Raw genomic sequence first — 19,903 nt, 5'->3', positions numbered from 1 at the left:
ACAGTGTAGAGTGATCTTTACTCTCTATCTAACCCCGTGCTGTCCCTGTCCTGGGTGTGTTTGATGGGGGGACAGTGTAGAGTAATCCTTACTAACCTCGCACTGTTCTTGAGCAGGTAATGTATCAAGGTTGTGTAATGGTGTCAAGCCAAACATATTCCCCTGCACTAACACTCTTGCCTTCTAGACTGTTAAGATCTCAAAGCTAATTTTTCAACCATTGCACTTTGGCACACAGTTGCATGCTCAGGCCTGCAGAGGCAAATTAAGGCACTAGCTTTTAAGTCCACCTGATCATTCATTTGATACCTGGGCAAATCATGCGCTTATGTTTAGTATTTAATTTTATTTTGGATTATTGCCACTTGAACAACTTCGAGCCTGCAGGAGGGGTTGCTGTCTGCCAGTGCTCCCAGCAATCGAATTATGATTCCTCTTTGAAGCCCTTTTGTGGCTGAGACGATTTTCTCACTGAAATAATTACCTTGTTATCAGGGAACAAGCTTTGTTGAACCCTGTTGCACTGAACAATTCAGTCTCCTCTATCCACTCGAGTGAAGAGGCTTTGTTTTAATTAAAATGCCTCCACCACTCAGCTTTTAATCAATAATTTTGCTTTTGAAAAACATAGTGATTGTTCTCAGGGGAGAATTCCTGCTGTCACAATAGAACCAAATGCTATTGTTTCCCAGCGCAAGGCTGAGTGGATTGGATTATGCTAGAAAAATATTGTCCATGCGAACAGCCCTTGATGTGTATCATCCCACAGAGGTGCTTTGGAACTGCGATACATGTGGAGAGTCAGCAATTACAAAGAACATCTGCCTCATCCCCGTTACTTTCCCAAACCTGCTGGGTTTCCACATGAATTGTCCACCACCACACCTCGGATTTTGTTCATAGAACTTGTTAAGTCACTTGACTTTGCATTTGCATGATGGTTTGTGCTGAGCTTATTGCTGGGGGAGATCAGTTAGCTCATAGGGGAGGTGATGTCCTCGTCTCATTATCGCTGGAATGTTAATCCAGAGACCTAGCCTTTGGTCCATCTCCCTAAGGGCAACATGGTGGCACAGTGGTTAGCACTGCTGCCTCACAGCACCAGGGACCTGGGTTCAATTGCACCCTCGGGCAACTGTCTGTGAGGAGTTTGCACGCACTCCCTGTGTCTGCGTGGGTTTCCTCTGGGTGCTCCAGTTTCCACCCACAATCCAAAGATGTGCAGGTTAGGGTGGATTGGCCATGCTAAATTGCCTGTAGTGTGCAGGGATGTGTAGATCAGGTGGGTTACAGGGGGATGGGTCTGGGTGGGATGCTCCAAGGGTCAGTGTGGACTTGTTGGGCTGAAGGGCCTGTTTCCACACTGTAGGGATTCTATGTTAGAAGCACTGAAATCAAATGCACTCAGTTGCTAAAATTAAATTATTAACTTGGTAAACGCTGTTTTAAAAATCAAAATAAATGTTTGTGAAATTGTAAAGGTGCCCACGGTGTATGTATTTTAATGTGATATGAGAGAAGCTCCTATTCCCAGTATGGTTCTTCTTTTCAGGTATCATTTTCTGACTCAAAGCAGCATGAAGACAAGCTAGATTAAGTAGAGAGTTGTTTCCTTTTTCCTCCGTACTTGGCCTGAAATAAAAAAAAATCTGGAATTAAGAGTCTAATGATGACCACGAATCCATTGTTCTGAATCCACAGCTCTGAGGAAGGGTCACCAGACCTGAAACGTTAACTCTGATCTTTTTCTTCACAGATGCTGCCGGACCTGCTGAGCTTTTCCAGCAACTTCTGTTTTTGTTCCTGAATCCATTGTCGATTGCTGGGAAAACCCATCTGGCGTCCTTTAGGGAAGGAAACTGCCATTCTTACCTGGTCTGGCCTACACGTGACTCCAGACCACAGCCAATATGGTTGACTCTTAACTGCCCTCTGGACAACTAGGGATGGACAATAAATGCTGCCCTAGCCAGAGCTGCCCACATCTCGTGAGTAAATTAAAAAAAAATCTACCCAAAATATATCTGATGGTGCCAGAAGTGGTAGCAACATTGTTTAAGTGTTGGGAGCTCTGTGTTGTATATGACCTCATGTGCTTTAGTGCCTGCCCAGCACTCTCTGCCAATTTGGCCTCAGAGCAAGGCAGTGGACCGGGAAAGTTACACGATTTTCAGGCCTCTGTTTGCTCCAGGGTCCCTCTTCTTAGCCAGTGGAGCTATCGCATTTCTGTTCACCACTTCCCTGGCGATAGATTCAATCAGTTTGCTGGGGAGAAATTCTGAATTCCGAGCCCCCATGAAACTGACAAAGTTGCTGCGCAATATTGTCTGCTTGATAACTTGCGAAGAGTTTTAATATTTTAAATTAAAAGAAAAGTGGAATTAATCAATCCCTGATAGGTGATAAATTATTTTCATGAACATGATGTATAAACAAACTGATGTGCCAAATAGCCTGTTTTTCTGTTGTGGATTCGGTGGAAGAGTCTGTTTGTATATCCAGGAACAAATATTGTCAGTCTCTGAACCCAGACCCCTGCTTTTTCATAAACAGGGAGTCATTTTCACCTTGAAATAATACAGCTCACCTCATGCTAAATGGCTTTCATTTGTTCTGATTTTATAATGGGCATGCAGCTATTAGATCTTACGGACTGTACAAAAAGAAATGAAAATTCTGAGTCATAGAATACATTGAAGAACAGGAGATGCCTCACTCCATCAACGCTGACTCATTATCTGTCCCAACGAGCTATCATTTTGCAATCAGAATGATCCCAAAGCTTTTAGCATCTATCACCCTGTTCCACTTACGTTGTGCCCATTAGATTGACACATCTACCTTTTCACGACATCACGACACATTCTGCCAATCACACACAGGATTAGCAGGTCATAGGGAAGGCAAACGCATTGCTGGCCTTTATTTCAAAGGGAATGGAATAGGGAGCTGGATGCCATCTGGGACAGAGCAGCCCGTTTGATTGGCACCACAAAGAGCCATAGGATCATAGAGATGTACAGCACGGAAACAGACCCTTTGGCCAACTTGGCCATTCACACCAGATATCCTAAATTAATCCAGTCCCATTTGCCAGCATTTGGCCCATATTCCCTCTAAACCTTTCCTATTCATGCACCCATCCAGATGCCTCTTAAATGTTGTAATTGTACCAGCCTTCAACATCCACTCCTCCGCCACCGACCCTCAGTAGCCACACTGTGTACCCTCTCCAAGAAATTCACCAAAGGTCCTCATACAGGACCTTCCAAACCCACAACCACTTCCATCTAGAAGGACAAGGGCAGCAGTTACATGGGAACACCACCCCCTGCAAGTTCCCCTCCAAGCCACTCACCATCCTGACTTGGAAATATATTGGCTGTTCCTTCAGTGTCCCTGGGCCAAAAACCTGGAACTCCCTCCCTCAGGGCACTGTGTGGGTGTCCCTACACCACATGGGACTGCAGCGGCTCAAGAAAGCAGCTCACTACCACCTCCACCAGGGCTATTAGGGATGGGCAATAAATGCAGTACGAGACAGTGATAACCACACTGTAAGTGAATACAAAAATCAAGATTTTTGCTAAAATTATGTAAAGCACCAGTCAGATCACAGCTAGAATACTGTGAACAGTTTGACTTATCTAAGCATATCTTATTTATATTGGCATTGGAGACAGTCCAGAGAAGGTTCACTCGGCTGATAACAGGCATGGAGGAACTGTCTTATGAGGAGAGGTTGAGTAAGTTGGGCCTGTACTCATTGGAGTTTAGAAGAATGAGAGGTGACCTTTATCGAAACATACGAGGTTCTTGGGGGACTTGACTGGGGAGACGTGAGGAAGTTGTTTCCCCTTGTGGGAGAGTCTAGGACCAAAGGGAATCATCTCAGAGTAAGGGGTTTCCCAGTGAAGACAGAGATGAGGAGGAATTTCTGTCCCCCAGAGGGTGGTGAATCTGTGGAATTCTTTACCAACATTCAACCCCTAAAATAGACAATCCAGTCATTGTTGCTTGTGGGATGAGGACCTCAGGACCCTACTTAGGTCAGCGCCATTACCATTTTTGCTCCCCTGCTATCAATATCCTGGGTGTTACCATTGATTGCCAAGGCTGGGTCATTAAGTTTTCAAGTTTGAGATAGACAGATTTTTAATAAACAGGGTTATGGGGAAATGGCAGGAAAGTGGGGTTGATATCAATGAATGCTGGGACTGACTTGATGGGCTGAATGGCTTATTTCTACCCCCTACATTTTATGGTCTACAAGATGTGCAGCAGCACCTCATCGAGGCTCCTTCTACAGCTCCTTCCAGACACATGCACCCTCCTATTTCCTCCCACGGTCCCTGTAGACCTTCCAGCCCTCATCCTGTCACCTGCCACTCACTCCCCTTGCCCATAAATCATGCCAACCCACGCCAACACCCCTCACTCTGCCTCTTCTCCCACCACTCAGCCCTAATGTCTTCTCACACCCTCTGGGTGACAGATCTGTAACAGAGGATGCTGGGGCTTAGATCACGGTACTTCCTGCTACGTGCCTTGACCACCACATCAAAGCTTTGGGCCAGCCAAAGGTGGTGCCAGTCTGACCTCCCAAATGCCATCTTGGGCATGAGTACGTACTGCAGGCCTCCCACTGCAGGACTGAAGAGGTTCTGCACTACTGGATGTCTATTTTACATGAGAATCAAGATTGGTGCAAAAGATTCCAAAGCATGATTGGAAGAAGACTAGAAGAGTTCTCCCTCCATATCCTGGCCAATAGTTATCCCATATTCGGCCCCTAAAATGGACAAGCCAGTCATTGTTGCTTGTGGGATGAGGACCTCAGGACCCTACTTAGGCCAATACCTCAGGGTGGTACTGAGGGAGTGCAGCTTCTCAGCAGAGGCCACCTTAGGTCAATGCAGTTACCATTGCTGATCCCCTGCTGTCAATATCCTGGGTGTTATCATTGATCAGGAATTGAATTGGATGAGTCATATCAATAGGGCAGCTACAAGAGCAGAGCAGAGGCTAGGAATCCTGCAGCGAGTAACTCACCACCTTGACTCCCTAAAACCTGTCTACCATTGGCAAGGCATGAAGGTGGAAGGATATGGACCAAGCACAGGCAGGTGTGATTAGTTTAGTTTGGGATTATGATCGGCATGGACTGGTTGAAGCGAAGAGTCTGTTTCTGTGCCATATGACTCTATGGCTCTATGAGTCAGGAGTGTGAGGGAATACCCCCCACTTACCTGGATGAGTGCAGCTCCAACAACACTCAAGAAGCTTGACACCATCCAGGACAAAGCAGTCTGCTTGATTAGCACCACATCCACAAGCATCTACTCCCTCCACCACTGACAGTCAGTCGCAGCAGTGTGTACCATCTACAAGAAATTCACCAAAGATCCTCAGACAGCACCTTCCAAACCCACGACCTCTACTATCTAGAAGGACAAGGGCAGCAGATACATTGGAACACCAGACCCTGCAAGTTCCCCTCTGAGCCACTCACCATCCTGACTTGGAAATATATCGGGCTGTTCCTTCAGTTTCGCTGGAGTCAAAATCCTGGAACTCCCTCCCTCATGGCACTGCGTGGGTGTCCCTACGCCACCCAGACTGCAGCAGTTCAAGAAGGTTCGCTCCCACCTTCTCAGGGACAACTTGGGGCAAATTCTGACCCAGCCAGTGACACCCACATCCCACAAAAACTAAAAATAAGCCCCTGTGACAGTGTTCAATAAAAGACAAAGGCATTTTTGCATGGGACATTGGTGAGGCCTCTGGAGCACTGTGTGCAGTTCTGGTCACCCTGTTATAAGAAGGGTATTATTAAGCTGGCGAGGGTTCAGAGGATGGCATGGTGGCTCAGTGGTTAGCACTGCTGTATCACAGTGCTGGAGACCTGGGTTCAATTCTACCCTTGGGTGACAGTCTGTGTGGAGTTTGCACATTCTCCTCACGCCTGTGTGGGTTTCCTCCCACAGTCCAAAGATATGCAGATTAGGTGGATTGGCCATAGGAAATTGCCCATAGTGTTCAGGGATGTGTAGCTTAGGTGGGTTATAGGGGGATGGGTCTGGGTGGGATGCTCCAAGGGTCAGTGTGGACTTGTTGGGCTGAAGGGCCTGTTTCCACACTGTAGGGATTCTATGATCTATGAAGAGATTTACCAAAATGTTGCTGGGAGTGGAGGGTTTAGTTTATGAGAAGAGGCTGGTTAGACTGGGACTTTTATCACTGGAGTGTAGGAGGTTGAGGGGTGACTTTATAGAGGTTTATAAAGTCATGAGGGGTATAGATAAGGTGAATGGCAGGTGTCTTTTCCCCAGAGTGGGGGATTTCAAGACTAGTGGGCATATTTTTAAGGTGAGAGGAAAAAGACTTAAAAAAGACATGAGGGGCAACTTTTTTTATACAGAGGGTGGTTTGTGTATGGAATGAACTTCCAGAGGAAGTTGTGGGTGCGGGTACAGTTACAATGTTTAAAAGACATTTAGAGAGGTACATGAATAGGAAAGGGTTGGAGGGTTATGGGCCAAGTGCAGGCAGGTGGGACTAGTTTAGTTTAGGATTATGTTTGGCATGGACTGGTTGGACCGAAGGGTCTGTTTCCATGCTGCATGACTCTATGACTCTATCTCAGAACAATATTTATTCTTTGATCAACACCATCCAATGTAAATTAACTACATGGGAATTTTTACCACAGTGAACTATTGGCTTAGAACAGGGGAGATGTGTTTGCTGTATTGCGAGGTTACAGAGAGAAACAGACTTGAGACCATTCGAGACTTGAAGCTCCTTTTGAAAGTGTTGTCAAAAGATGAATGTGAGGTAACAGCCTGAGTGTGATTACATTGTCACATCTGCATCCCTAGCTAATAACACCGTTTATTTGTTTGTCGACCTTACTTCCTTATCTCACCTCTTTGCCTTGCTGGAGCTGAATCGCTTTTCTCTCCTGTTAATTCCTTTGTGACTGTGTTGATGAGTTCCTGATTAAATCTCTTTGTTCCATGTTTGAGGTGGCCTGTCATAATACACATTCACCGCTCTTATAGAGTCATAGAGTCATACTGCACAAAAACAGGCCCTTTGGTCCAACTCGTCCATCACAACCAGATATCCTATATTAGCCTAGTCCCATTTGCCAGCTTGTGGCCCATTTCCCTCTAAACCCTTTCTATTCATGTACCAATCCAGATGTCTTTTCAGTGTTCCAGCCTCCACCACTGCCTCTGGCAGCTGCTTCCATACACGCAGCACCGTCTGCGTGAAAACGTTACCCCTCAGGTCCCTTTCATAACTTTCCCCTCTCACCTTAAATCTACGCCCTCTAGTTTTGGAATCCCCTACCCTGGGGAAAAGACCTTGACTATTTATCCTATCCATGCCCCTCATGATTTTATAAACCTCTATAAGGTCACCCCTCAGCCTCTGCGCTCCAGGGAAAATAGCCCCAGCCTGTTCAGCCTCTCCCTATAGCTCAAACCCTCCAACCCTGGCAACATCCTTGTAAATCTTTTCTGAACCCTTTCAAGTTTCACAACATCCTTACAATAGCAGGGAGACCTGAACTGAACACAGTATTCCAAATGTGGCCTAAGCAATGTCCTGTACAGTCACAACATGACCTATACGTCGTGCATTGACCAATAAGGGCAAGCGTGCCAAATGCCTTCTTCACCACCCTGTCTACCTGCGATTCCACTTTCAAGGAACTATGAACCCCTCATCACTATCTGTGTGGAGCCAGAGCTAACACCTTCTTGCAAAGTGGATTTTGGTCGGTGTTGACTGCTGACAGAGTGGGCTCACCAGCCAGTATTTCTTTGCCAACCTGCCCTATCTCCCACTTTCATGAGGGACGTGACTTTGAGGAGGGGAGAGATGAGGTGGGTTTTTCTCGAGACTCAGCCTGGCCAGCTCTGTGACGCTTGGTATCTTTGGTTCCCAGCCAAGCACAATGAGAGATGGGCATCATGGAAAATACCAGTATGGATAGGCCATTCGGCCCATTGAGACTACTCCACCATTCAACTAGATTGTGGCTGATTTTCTACCTCAATGCCATTTTCCCCACAATGTTCCCCTGAATGATTTGTCCTGAATGATTGAACCTCTGGAGCAGAGGAGTTCAAACATTCCCACTGCCTCTGAGTGGAGGAATTCCAGCCCTAAATGGCTTGCCTCTTTTCTGAGACTGTATCCACCCCCCACCCTCCTGGTTTTAGATCAGCCTCCAACCAAGGGCGATTCAACCTTGTCAAACCCTGTAAAAGATTTTCACCCTTCGACAAGATCACTGCTCATTCTTCTGAACATTTCAATGAGATTTATTGCGTACAGTTTCTGGTTGCCCCACTACCAGAAGGATATAGAGGCTTTGGAGTGTGTACAGAAAAGATTTACCAGGATGTTGCCTGGTTTGGAGGGTATTAGTTATGAGGAGAGATTGGACAAACTTCGTCTGTTTTCATTGGAAGGACTAGTGGCCTGATAGAAGTTTACAAAATTATGAGAGTCATGGTTGGTATGGAGAGTCAGAGTTATTTCCCAGGGTAGAAATATCAATTACGGAATACAGGTTTAAACGAAGAGGGTGTAAGTTTATAAGATGTAAGTATTTTACATAGAGAGTGGTAAGTGCCTGGAATGCGTTGCCAAAGGAGCTGGTGGAGGCAGATACAATAGTAATGTTTAAGATGCATCTTGACAGATACATGAATAGGTAGGGAATAGAGGGATACGAGGCAAAAGGTTTTTACTTTAGAAAGGTGTCGTGTGTTGGCGGAGGTCGGCTGAAGGGCCTGTGCTGTACTCTTCTTTGAGACAAAGTCAACTGCTGCTGGAGGATCATTGACTCGGATGAAGGACCTTCTTGTGCCTGCCTGGGATTTGCTGATCTTTAGAAGGGAAATGTTGAGAGAAGCACCAAACCTCAGGGAAGCCTTTGTGAAAGCTGACCAGGGAACAGCCTCAATCTAAGGCCCCTTTGAACATCAGTGCCTTGAAACCAGAAAGCACCTTAGCTGGGTACTGGTCTACATCTGTGGGGGGCCACATTATAGGAAAGATGCGAACACTTTGGAGAGCGCGCTGAAGCGATTTGACAAGAATGGTTCCAGCAAAGAAACTCTTCAGTGATGAGGATAGATTGAAGAATTTGGGACCGTTCTCCCTGGTGGTATGGTGGCACAGTGGTTAGCATTGCAGGCTCACAGCACCAGTGACTTGGGTTCAATTGTACCCTCGGGTGACTGTCTGTGTGAAGTTTGCATGTTCTCCCCACATCTATGTGGACTTCCTCTGGGTGCTCCAGTTTCCTCCCACAGTCCAGAGATGTACAGGTTAGATGGTTTGGCCATGCTAAATTGCCCCATAGTAGGTGGGTTAGCCATGGGAAATGCAGGGTTAAAGGGCTTGGGTGGGATTCGCTTTGGAGGGTCATTGTGGACTCGATGGGCTGCTTCCACATTGTAGGGATTCTATGGAGAAAAGGAGGCTGAGAGGAGATCTAATAGAAGTTTTCAAATTCAACATTATGACAATTAGTTCTGATTCAAAATCATGAGTGGGGACTAGACTGTGTGGATAGGCAGAAACAGTTCTCACTCATAACAGGAATGAGAACGAGAAGGGCATAGATTTAAAATGATTCGTAAATGAAGCAAGGGTGACTTTGTCACACAGTGAGGGTGTTAGGGTCAGGAATACACTGCCTGGAAATGTGGTGGAGGCAATTGAGGCATTCAAGAGGGGGTGCATCAGATGGTTACTGGGACAGAGGTGGTGTGCAGGGATATGGGGTGTGGGCAAAAGGCAGGAGACTGGTGCTAGAGCAGTGCGGGCACGATGGACTGCATGTACTGTAACAGTTCTGTGATTGGCATGCATTTTATCTTGTAAATACAGCCTGCCAGTGTAGACAGGTGCCTCAGAGTGCAATGAACTCCATTGAAAGAAATTAAGCTGCTTTTCACTTTAGATCATGTCCAATTTAAGCTGTTATGTAATGTAACCAGCAGGTTGGTGCAATGCGCCTACTGTTTTGGGTGAAGACAGTTAACAGGATTTCTACCTTGCTGTGTGGCTACAGAGGGAGCTGCTGGTAATATTGCTGACTTACCTAGTACACATGGTGGGTTCAAGCCCCACTACAGCAGCTGGATTTCATTTCTAATTCATAAAAATGTCACAAGACTATCATTTTGCTTGTGGCAAAAATCCATCTGGTTCACTGATGTCAGTTAGGAAAGAATGTCTGCTCACCTTGCCCCGTCTGGCTTACACATGACTCCAGACCTACAGCGATGTGTCGTTGATTCATTTGCAGATTGCTTTAAATCTATTCCCCTCTCGTCTTTGTTCCTTTTATGAGTGGGAACTGGCCTTCAAGTGACTTCAGACCCACTGCAATGCAGTGAGGCCAGCACTTGATTCTTGCCTGCCCCTCTGAGATATCCCCAGCAAACCTCTCTAAATAAGGACAGTTAGGGATTGTGCCAGGAAAAGCTCCTTCGCTCACATCCCGTCCAGGAATAATAAAGTTTCGACTCACTCAACGGGCCAGCATCATTGCAATAGAAAGGCAAGTGATTTTGATTTGATTTATTATTGTCATGTGTACCAAGGTACAGTGAAAAGTTTTGTTTTGCATGCAGTACAGGCAGATCATCCCATACAAAGTGCATTAGGGTAATAGAACAGAGCGAGGAATACAATGTTATGGCTGCAGAGAAGGCGCACAAACAGTGAGGCCAACATTAAATTTAAAATTTGAGAGGTTCATTCAGAAATCTGATGACAGCAGGGAAGAAGCTGATCTCGAATTTGTTGGTGCGGGTATTAAAGCTTTTGTATCTTCTGCCTGATGGAAGAGGTCAGAAGAAATTAGAACCGGGACAGGAGAAATCTTTGGTTATGTTGGCTGCCTTCCTGAGGCAGTGAGGTGACTGTGACCTTCCCCAGCCCCCCACCCCCTGTCGTCAGTATTAAGCCTTTCCACCAGCAAGTCCTCAGCACCGCCTCCTCATGGTAACACATGGAAATTGCTCCCCTCATGGCCTGAAGCTCAAGTTTCAGAGGAAGTCAGAAGACATTAGGTCCTGTGACACGCAGCAGGATTTAAAACACTGGTTCACCATTATCTATCTATCTATCTATCTATCTATCCATCTATCCATCTATATATCCATCTATCCAAAAATCTATCATCTATCTATCTATCTAAATATCCATCTATCTATCTGTCCGTCTATCTATCCATCCATCCATTTTTCTATCCATCAATCTATCCATTTATCTATCTATCCATCCATCTATCTATCATCTATCTATCCAAATATCTATCTTTCTATTCATCAATTCAAATATCTAGCTATCTATCCAAATGTCTATTTATCTACCTATCTGGCCATCTATCCAAATATCTATCTATCTATCCATCTATCCAAATATCTATCTATCGATCATCTATCTATCTATCCACATATCTATCTATGTATCCAAATATCTATCTATCTTACCTATCTATCATCTATCCAAATATCCATCTACCTATCCATCTATTCAAATATCTAGCTATCTATCCATCTATCTAATGTCACATGTACCTTGTTAGAAAATACCATGAAAAGTGTTGGAAAGTGTCGCCACTCTCCAGCCCCATCTTAAAACATGGAAAAATTACCAAAACATAGAATGTAAAGGCAGTAAAGTGAAGGAATAAAGTGTCCAACTTCACAGTCCTCCTTGTTAAGTGCTCCATCACAACCTGGTTGCCAGGCATGAGACCCCTTCACCGTGCCACCATCGCCGGAACAAAGGCCTCCACACTTTGGCGCCATTTCGCCTCCATCAACGCCCTTGGCACTGTGAGTCCTCACCAATGCAGGCGCCACCTGGGTACTGCACTGGCCCGAACTCAACTCTGGCGCCGCCATGAGCCTGCCTTGGGCCCACCTGGCTGATGCCACCTCTGCCGATGCCACGGGGCCTCGTACTGGGCCCAAACTTGCCTCGACTCAGCTGCCGTGAGTGGGCACCAGGACCCCCCTTGTCGATGCAGGAGCGCTGGGCTCAAGAGTATTGCGTCCAGCACCGTGTGCTCCATATCAGGAGACACGTGTGAGAGAGAGAGAGCAGAGAAAAGATTTACTGAATAGATAAGGCATGCAATTACCCACACAGTGACCTGGATAGATTGGAAAAGTTTGGACTCTTTCCCTCAGAGAGGAGATTTATACAGTCATACAGCATGGAAATAGACCCTTCGGCCCAACTTGTCCATGCCGACCAGATATCCTAAATTAATCTAGTCCCAATGTAGTTGACTATTAACCACCGCCTGGGTAATTAGGAATGGGCATTAAATGCTGGCCTAACCAGCTATGCCCCATCCTGTGAATGAATTAAAAGAAAACAGAACACCTGTCATCGTTGTCTGAGAGTCTGGTCTTCATCGATTAGATCACCTCTCAGGATCCTCACACAGCTCACGGAGCATTCTGGAAAACTTCGACGAGGGAGCTGCGAGTTGGTATGTGTGGAGTGTCAGCAAACAGGTGACTACAGGAAGTCAATCGTGTGGAAGGTTCTGCCTGTGCGAAGCCCTGAGCAAGTGTGCCAGCTGGGCACTGAAATGTCTCTTGGCATCAGACCATTTCACACTCAACTCAATGCACCAATATGCTGTCATCCTCTACAGCTGGGAGATTACCCCCTGGGGTCTTGTCACACACCACAGTTCCTTTGACTTGTTTCTCGCGTTAACTCTCCGAGTCCTGGAGACATTTGATTTCATGTTTCTTAAGGAATGGTAGTTTGTAAAATTACGGGAACTGGGTATCACTGGCTGGGGCCCTGGAGAAGGTAGCGGGGGGATGGTGGGTGGGGATGAGCTGCCCTCTTGAACCACTGCAGTCCCACGTGTGGTGTAGGGACACCCACATAGTGCGGTTAAGGGGGGAGGTTCCAGGATTTTGACCCAGTGACACTGAAGGAATAACGATATATTTCCAAGCCAGGATGGTGAGACACTTGGATTCTGGGTCAATCCTAGCATTTACACAGCTCCTTGAGCAACCTTAGCCAATTAAGAAAAGGTTTAAGTAGCAGACACTGCTGTGAACTTGAAAGGGGTGGTGTTATGGGTCAAACGCAGGCAAATGGGATTAGTTTAGTTTGGGAAACTTGGTCAGCATGGACTGGTTGGACCGAAGTATCTGTTTCCGTGCTATGTGACTCTATGACTCAAACTGTTGCCCCTGTCTTTCTCGATGGTAGAGTTCTTAAGTTTTGAGATGCTGTTGGAACAGCCTTGGTGAGTTACTGCAGTGCATCTTGTAAGGAAAAATCCAGTTACCAAAACAGTAATACTGGGAAATGAGCATACTGGTCTTACTGGAGTTCTCTTTTGAAGTATACAAGAAGTGTTTGACCAATATGTCTCATTTGATGGTTTCTTTCCTTTTCTGTCATCTCTGAGTGTCGGTGGTGGAGGGGGTGAATGCTTGTGGATGTGGTGCCAATCAAGTGGGGGCTGCTCTGGGAGCTGCCCCCATCCAGAGCAAGTGGGGAGTATTCCCTCACACTCTTGACTCATACCTTGTTGATGGTGTACAGACTTTGGGGAGGCAGGAGATGAGTTACTCGCTACTGGATTCTCAGCCTCTGCCCTGCTCGAGAAGCCCCATGGTTTATATTTCTGAAGAAGAGTCATAACCAGGCTTGAAATGTCACAGAACATTTTGCAAATACATCCTTGCGTTTGGCTTCATTCTCTTAGACTCTCCAATCGCCCTTTTGCAGACTTTTACAGTTTATGGGACTTGGTCTGACGTATTCCATTATACTGTACCAACTAGTTTCCCACATTATAGCAATGTCCATTCCTTAAACATTTTTAAATTGGCTGAGGTTGCTTAAGGATTTACCTCCAGTGCAAGCTGAACAATGGACGTGTATCAGTTAAAGACTTGTTTTTGATCTACATTGGAGAACTGTGTTCTGTGGGCAGTGACATAGAATCATAGGATTTCTACAGTGTGGAAGCAGGCAGGGAAGGATGTGATGCTATAGTCATAACAATTGGTGAATTGGGAATCCAGACAGTGTAAATGTGGCAGTGCCTTCATTGAATCCCCACTATCAACGTGCCTGGGGGATTGTCATCTTGACAAGTGTGAGGTGATGCACTTTACTGGACCAACCATATAAATGAGTAAATGCACAATACTGCAGATGCTGGAAATCTGAAACAAACACCAAAATTGCTGGAGAAACTCAGCAGGGTCTGTGAAGAGAGAAATAGAATTAATATTTTGAGTTCTCAGAAGATGAGACATTACAGACTCGAAATGTTAACTCTGTTTCTCTGTCCATAGATGCTACCGGACCTGCTGAGTTTCTCCAGCATTCTGTGTGTTTGTAACATAATTTGCTCACAGGGTACTTTACCTGGGTAAGTGATCAGACCCAGTCGGTTTTTGAGATGTCGCTTGAGGGGCAACTATTGGCCGAGCAAGTGATGTAAATGAAGATAACACCACTCTCTTTTTTCTGCACCAAGGCAGTCAAAGCCTCTGCCTCATGAGAAGGACAGCACCTCCTGCAGTGCAGTACCTCCTCAATGCTGAATTGGACTCACCATATAAACACAGTAGCTACAACAGCAGGTCAGAGGCTGGGAATACTGCAGCGAATATCTCACCTCCTGACTCCTCAAAGCCTGCCCACCTTCTACAAGGCATAAGTGAGGAGTGTGATGGAATACTCCACAATTGCTTGGATGGGGGCAGCTCCAACAATACTGAAGAAGCTTGACACCATCCAAGACAAAGCAGCCCCTGCTTGATTGGTACCACATCCACAAGCATTCACCCCCTCCACCACCGACGCTCAGTAGCAGCAGTGTGTACCAGCTACAAGATGCATTGTAGCAACTCACCAAAGATCCACCGACAGCACCTTCCAAATGCATGACCTCTTCCATCTCAAGGGACAAGGTCAACAGATACAAGGGAGCACAACCCTCTTACAAGTTGCCCTGAAACCATCCTGACTTGAAAATACTGTCAAAATCCTGGGATTCCCTCCCTGATCGCATTGTGGGTGTCCTTACATCGCATGGACTGCAGCAGTTTAAGAAGGCATCTCACCACCACCTTCACAAGGGACAGTTAGGAATGGGTATTAATGTTTGACCCAGCAGAACACCCACAAATGAATTAAAAATATATTTGGTCCACCTTACATACAGAGAGTCATAGAATCATAAGTAATGCAGCATGGAAACAGGCCCTTCGGCCCAAATTGGTCCATGCTGACCATGGTGCCCATTCAGCTAGTTCCAATTGCCTGTATTTGGTCCATATCACTCTAAACCCTTTCCATCCATGTTCCTATCCAAATGTTTTTTAAATATTGCTATTGTACCTGCATTGTACCAGTTTAACAATGTCTTTCCTGTAACAGGGTGACCAAAACTGTACACAATACTCCAAGTGTGGCCTCACCAATGACTTATACAATTGAAACATAACGTTCCAACTCTCATACTCAATGCCTTGACCATTGAAGGCCAGCATGCTAAATGCCATCTTCACCACCCTGTCCACCTGTGACACTGCTTTCAACAAACTATGTACTTTACTCTTAGGTCCCTCTGTTCCTCAACACTACTCAGGACCTTACGATTTACTGTATAAGTCCTACCTTTGTTTGACTTTCCAAAGTGCAACACCTCACACATATCTGCATTGAAAAACTGCATTTGCCAATCCTCAGCCCACTTCCCCATCTGATCACGATCCCTGTGTAATTTTTGATAAATTAGGGAGCAGGACTAGGCCATTCAGCCCCTCAAACCTGCTCGTCCATCCAATAAGATCATGGCTAATTCGATTAGAACCTCACATCGCCATTGCTGCCTGCCCCGATAACCTCACAGCTCATCAAGAAGCTATCCACCACTATCTTAAAAAATATTCAAAAGAGAGTTCCAAAGACTCTCAACTCTTGGATAACTGTTTGCTTCATCTGTTTTGAATGGGTGACAGCTGATTTTTAGACAGTGGCTCCTAGTTCAAGATTCTTGCTTAGAGACATAGAGATATTCAGCATGGAAACGGACTCTTTGGTCCAGCTTGCCTATGCTGACCAGGTATCTTAAATTAATCTAGTCCCATTTGCCAGCATTTGGCTCATATCCCTCTAAACCCTTCCTATTCATGTCCCCATCCAGATGCCTTCTAAGTGTTATAACTGTACCAGCCTCCACCACCTCCTCTGGCAGCTCATTCCATACATACACCACCCTCTGTGTGAAAAAGTTGTCCCTTAGGTCCCTTTTTAATTTTTCCCCCTCACATCTTAAACTTATGCCCCTCTAGTTTTGGACTCCCTTACCCTGGGAGAAAGACCTTGGCTATTCATCCTATCCATGCACCTCATGATTTTCTAAACATTTATAAGGCCCCCCCTCAGCCTCTGATGCTCCAGGGAAAATAGCCCCAGTCTGTTCAGCCTCTCCCTGTAGCTCAAACCCTCCAACCCTGGCAACATCCTTGTAAATCTTTTCTGAAACCCTTTCAAGTTTCACAACATCTTGCCTATAGCAGGGAGAACAGAATTGTATGCTGTATTTCAAAAGTGGCCTAACCAATGTCCTGTACAGCTGCAACGTGACCTCCCAACTCCTACATTCAATGCACTGACCAATAAAGGAAGTGCACCAAGTGCCTCCTTCACCGCCCTGTCACCCTCTGACTCCACCTTCAAGGAACTATGAACTGCACCCTAAGATCTCTTTTGTTTGTTGGAAGACCTCTTCTGGTTTATACCTCATCTGTTTGTTGTGTGCCGTGATCCTAGTGTGTTTGGAATTTCTGCTGGATTCTAAGACCCACCTACCCATTTTTCCCTGTCCCTACGCAGCCTCCCCCATCTCTCCGAACATTCAAAAATGTCCTCCTCCTCCTCCTTAAACAAAAACTCCTTAAAGCCAAGCTTCAGGTCATTGGTCCCCAATGTCTCCTTGAGTGACTTGCTGCTAGTTTCTACTCAATTGCTCTCCTGAGCAGTTCCTTTTGGCCACAGCATTAAAGGTGTTAGGTCAATGCAGAGTGTTGTTGCTTGCAATGAGCATCTGGTCAGTCCAGGGTGACTCAATCTTCTCTCCCCTGGTGTACCACCACCAGTTTCCCAGAATTGAATACATTTTCGGCTCATCACTAATTACTGTTTTGGAGGAGCTGTTTCTAAATAAAGAGAATGACTTTGAGCAATTTTATGGCTCCCCGTCCTTTGGTTGCCTCTGTAAGGAATTCATCACACCCCCTTGATTATGCAGTGCTCCATTTTACTAAGAGCGTGCACTGATTATAAAGGAACTGTGGTTGAAACACTGACCCTGTCTGTGAACAGCTAATAGCACGGCGTTAGATACAGAGTTAATTTCCCTCTGGTCTTTCAAACTGAAAGTAAAGCTCCTACTCTTTTCTTATTCTGAATGCAAGGCTGACTCTATTCTTTTGAACTGAAAGTAAAGCTCACGCTACACTGTCCCCCATCAAACACTCCCAGGACAGGGACAGCATGGGATTAGATACAGAGTAAAGCTTCATCTACACTGTCCCCCATCAAACACTCCCAGGATAGGAACAGCACAGGGTTAGATACAGAGTAAAGCTCTGTCTACACTTCCCCATCAAACACTCCTAGGACAGGGATAGCACGGGGTTAGATATGAAGTAAAGCTTCCTCTACACTGTCCCCAGCAAACACTCCCAGGATAGGGACAATACAGGGTTAGATATAGAGTAAAGCTCCCTTGACAGTATCTAGATACAGAGTAAAGTTTCTGCTACACTGTCCTCCATCAAACACTCCCAGGACGGGACAGCATAGGGTTAGAAAGAGTTGAGCTCCCTCTATTTGGTTAAACTGAAAGTTAAGCTCCGTCTACTTTTCTAACTTGAGAATAAAGCTCTCTCTACATTTATAAACTGAAAGTGAAGTTCCCTCGACACTGGGATGCAGGCACTGCTGACAAGGCCAGCATTTCTTACCCGGTCTTAATTACCTTTTGAATGGCTGACTTGCTCATCTATTTCAGAGGGCTACATCAGCTGCGGGTCTGGAGTCATGTGGAGGCCAGACTGAGAAAGGACGGCAGATGTCCTTCCCTAAAGGGGATTAGTGAACCCAGATGGGCTTCTTTTTCTATCACAATAACCAATGATACCAGTCACTGTCACCATTGCTGAGACTAGATTTCAATCTCGGATTTATTCATTGAATTTGAATTCCATTCAAACCCACATGTCCCTGGGTGCTAGTCTGGGTGCCTGGAAGACTAGTCTGTTGACATCGCCACCATCTCCCCCCCTAGTTTCTCTCTTGAAAGCTCTATATAAATGCAGAATCTGTTATTGTGCCTCTCTTCAGACGGTGGTATGTGGAAGAGCTTGAGATCCTGACTAATTGCTACATGGCTGAATGAAAGGTCAGCTATTCTCCCCAAAATGATTTTGTGCCCTGCTATGACGTTTACAGTAGATGAGGTAATTTGAGGCTATGTCTTTATCATCATCAGATCTAAGCCAATGACTGGTTTCATTCTTCAATATAGTTTGATTAACCAACCTGATTACAATCACCAGACATAAAAATCTCATTCTCTATTCATCTCACCTGTCACTCCTTCAGTGTTTGTGGTTCAGAACTTCATTCTTATTCTTCCCCAGAGAAAGCTTGTGGGAAGATGTTTCTGACTCCCATTCATTGAAAAAAAAGGAGATAAATAGAGAGATGGAAAGTGAGAGAGTCAGAGAGAAAGAGATAGAAAGTCCCAGAAAGAGAGGCAGGCGGAGAGAGAGGGGCAGATAGAGAGAAATGCACAGAGTCAAAGAGAGAGATAGAGACGTGCAGAGTCACTGAGAGAGGGGGAGGCAGAGAGATTGACAGAGTGAAAAGAGAGAGGCATACAAAGTTACAGAGAGAGAGAGCAAGAGAGAGAAGGTAAAGAGAGCGGGAAAGACGGAGATAGATATAAACTGATGGAGAGATGCGCCAAAAGACATAAAATCGACAGAAAAAGAAAAGCAGTGAGCAATAAAGACAAAGCAAGGAGAGGTACAGACAAAGGGAGACAGGGAAATTAAGAGACGGAGAAAGACAGATAGAGTGTTTGTGGGAAGCTCAGAGAGAGAGAGAGTCAGAGTGAGACAGAAAGAGGGAGAAAAGTAGACTAAGAAAATCAGAGGGGCTGGAATATACAGAATGTTCCCTTTACGGAGCTGAACAAACAAACTGCCTGCAGAACACATTTTACACAAGAAGTGAATAGTTACCATTTGTTACCAGTGGCACAGACAGAGGTACACTGACAGGTACCCACACTTATACATGCACATACATAGACAGTATGTACAGGTACACAAACCCATGCACACAAACATTCTCATTCAGAGGCACAGAAGGGTGCCCCTAAAGAAATACACAGGTACACACTCTTGTTGACATTAATATGATCATAAATTCAAATATACATACTCACTCACTCACTCTCACACACAGTCACTTACACACACACGCTCTTGCAAACACTCACTCACACACACTCACAGATATACACACATGCACTCATTCTCACACACACTTGCCCATTCACACACACACACAGACACACACTCACTCGTGTGCACACACACATACAGACACACACTGACTCTCACACACATTCGCACATTCACACACACACACTCAAACTCACCCATGCATTCACAGACTCACTCACACACACACACGCACACTCACTCACATATGCATATATTCACACACTCATGCACACTCACAAACATTCACTCCCTTACACACGCTCACGCACACACACACA

At 45.5% G+C, this 19,903-nt stretch overlaps 1 protein-coding gene across 1 annotated transcript in view; it reads left to right on the top strand.

Annotated features, from left to right (window-relative positions):
- The first annotated feature begins 11,946 nt into the window (after positions 1 to 11,946).
- Positions 11,947 to 19,903, top strand: part of LOC125487772 (G-protein coupled receptor 83-like) — a 31,553-nt gene continuing 23,596 nt past the window's right edge. Inside the window, 2 exon segments of the mRNA XM_048620036.1 lie at positions 11,947 to 12,038; positions 12,475 to 12,544. Of these exon segments, the coding sequence (XP_048475993.1) occupies positions 11,947 to 12,038; positions 12,475 to 12,544 (162 nt within the window).

The sequence above is a fragment of the Rhincodon typus genome, chromosome 45 (genome assembly GCF_021869965.1).
Source record: "Rhincodon typus isolate 14 chromosome 45, sRhiTyp1.1, whole genome shotgun sequence".
NCBI classification, from domain to species: Eukaryota; Metazoa; Chordata; class Chondrichthyes; order Orectolobiformes; family Rhincodontidae; genus Rhincodon; species Rhincodon typus.
The sequence above is the reverse complement of the archived record's forward strand: the minus strand, read 5'-3'. Positions and strand labels throughout refer to the sequence as shown.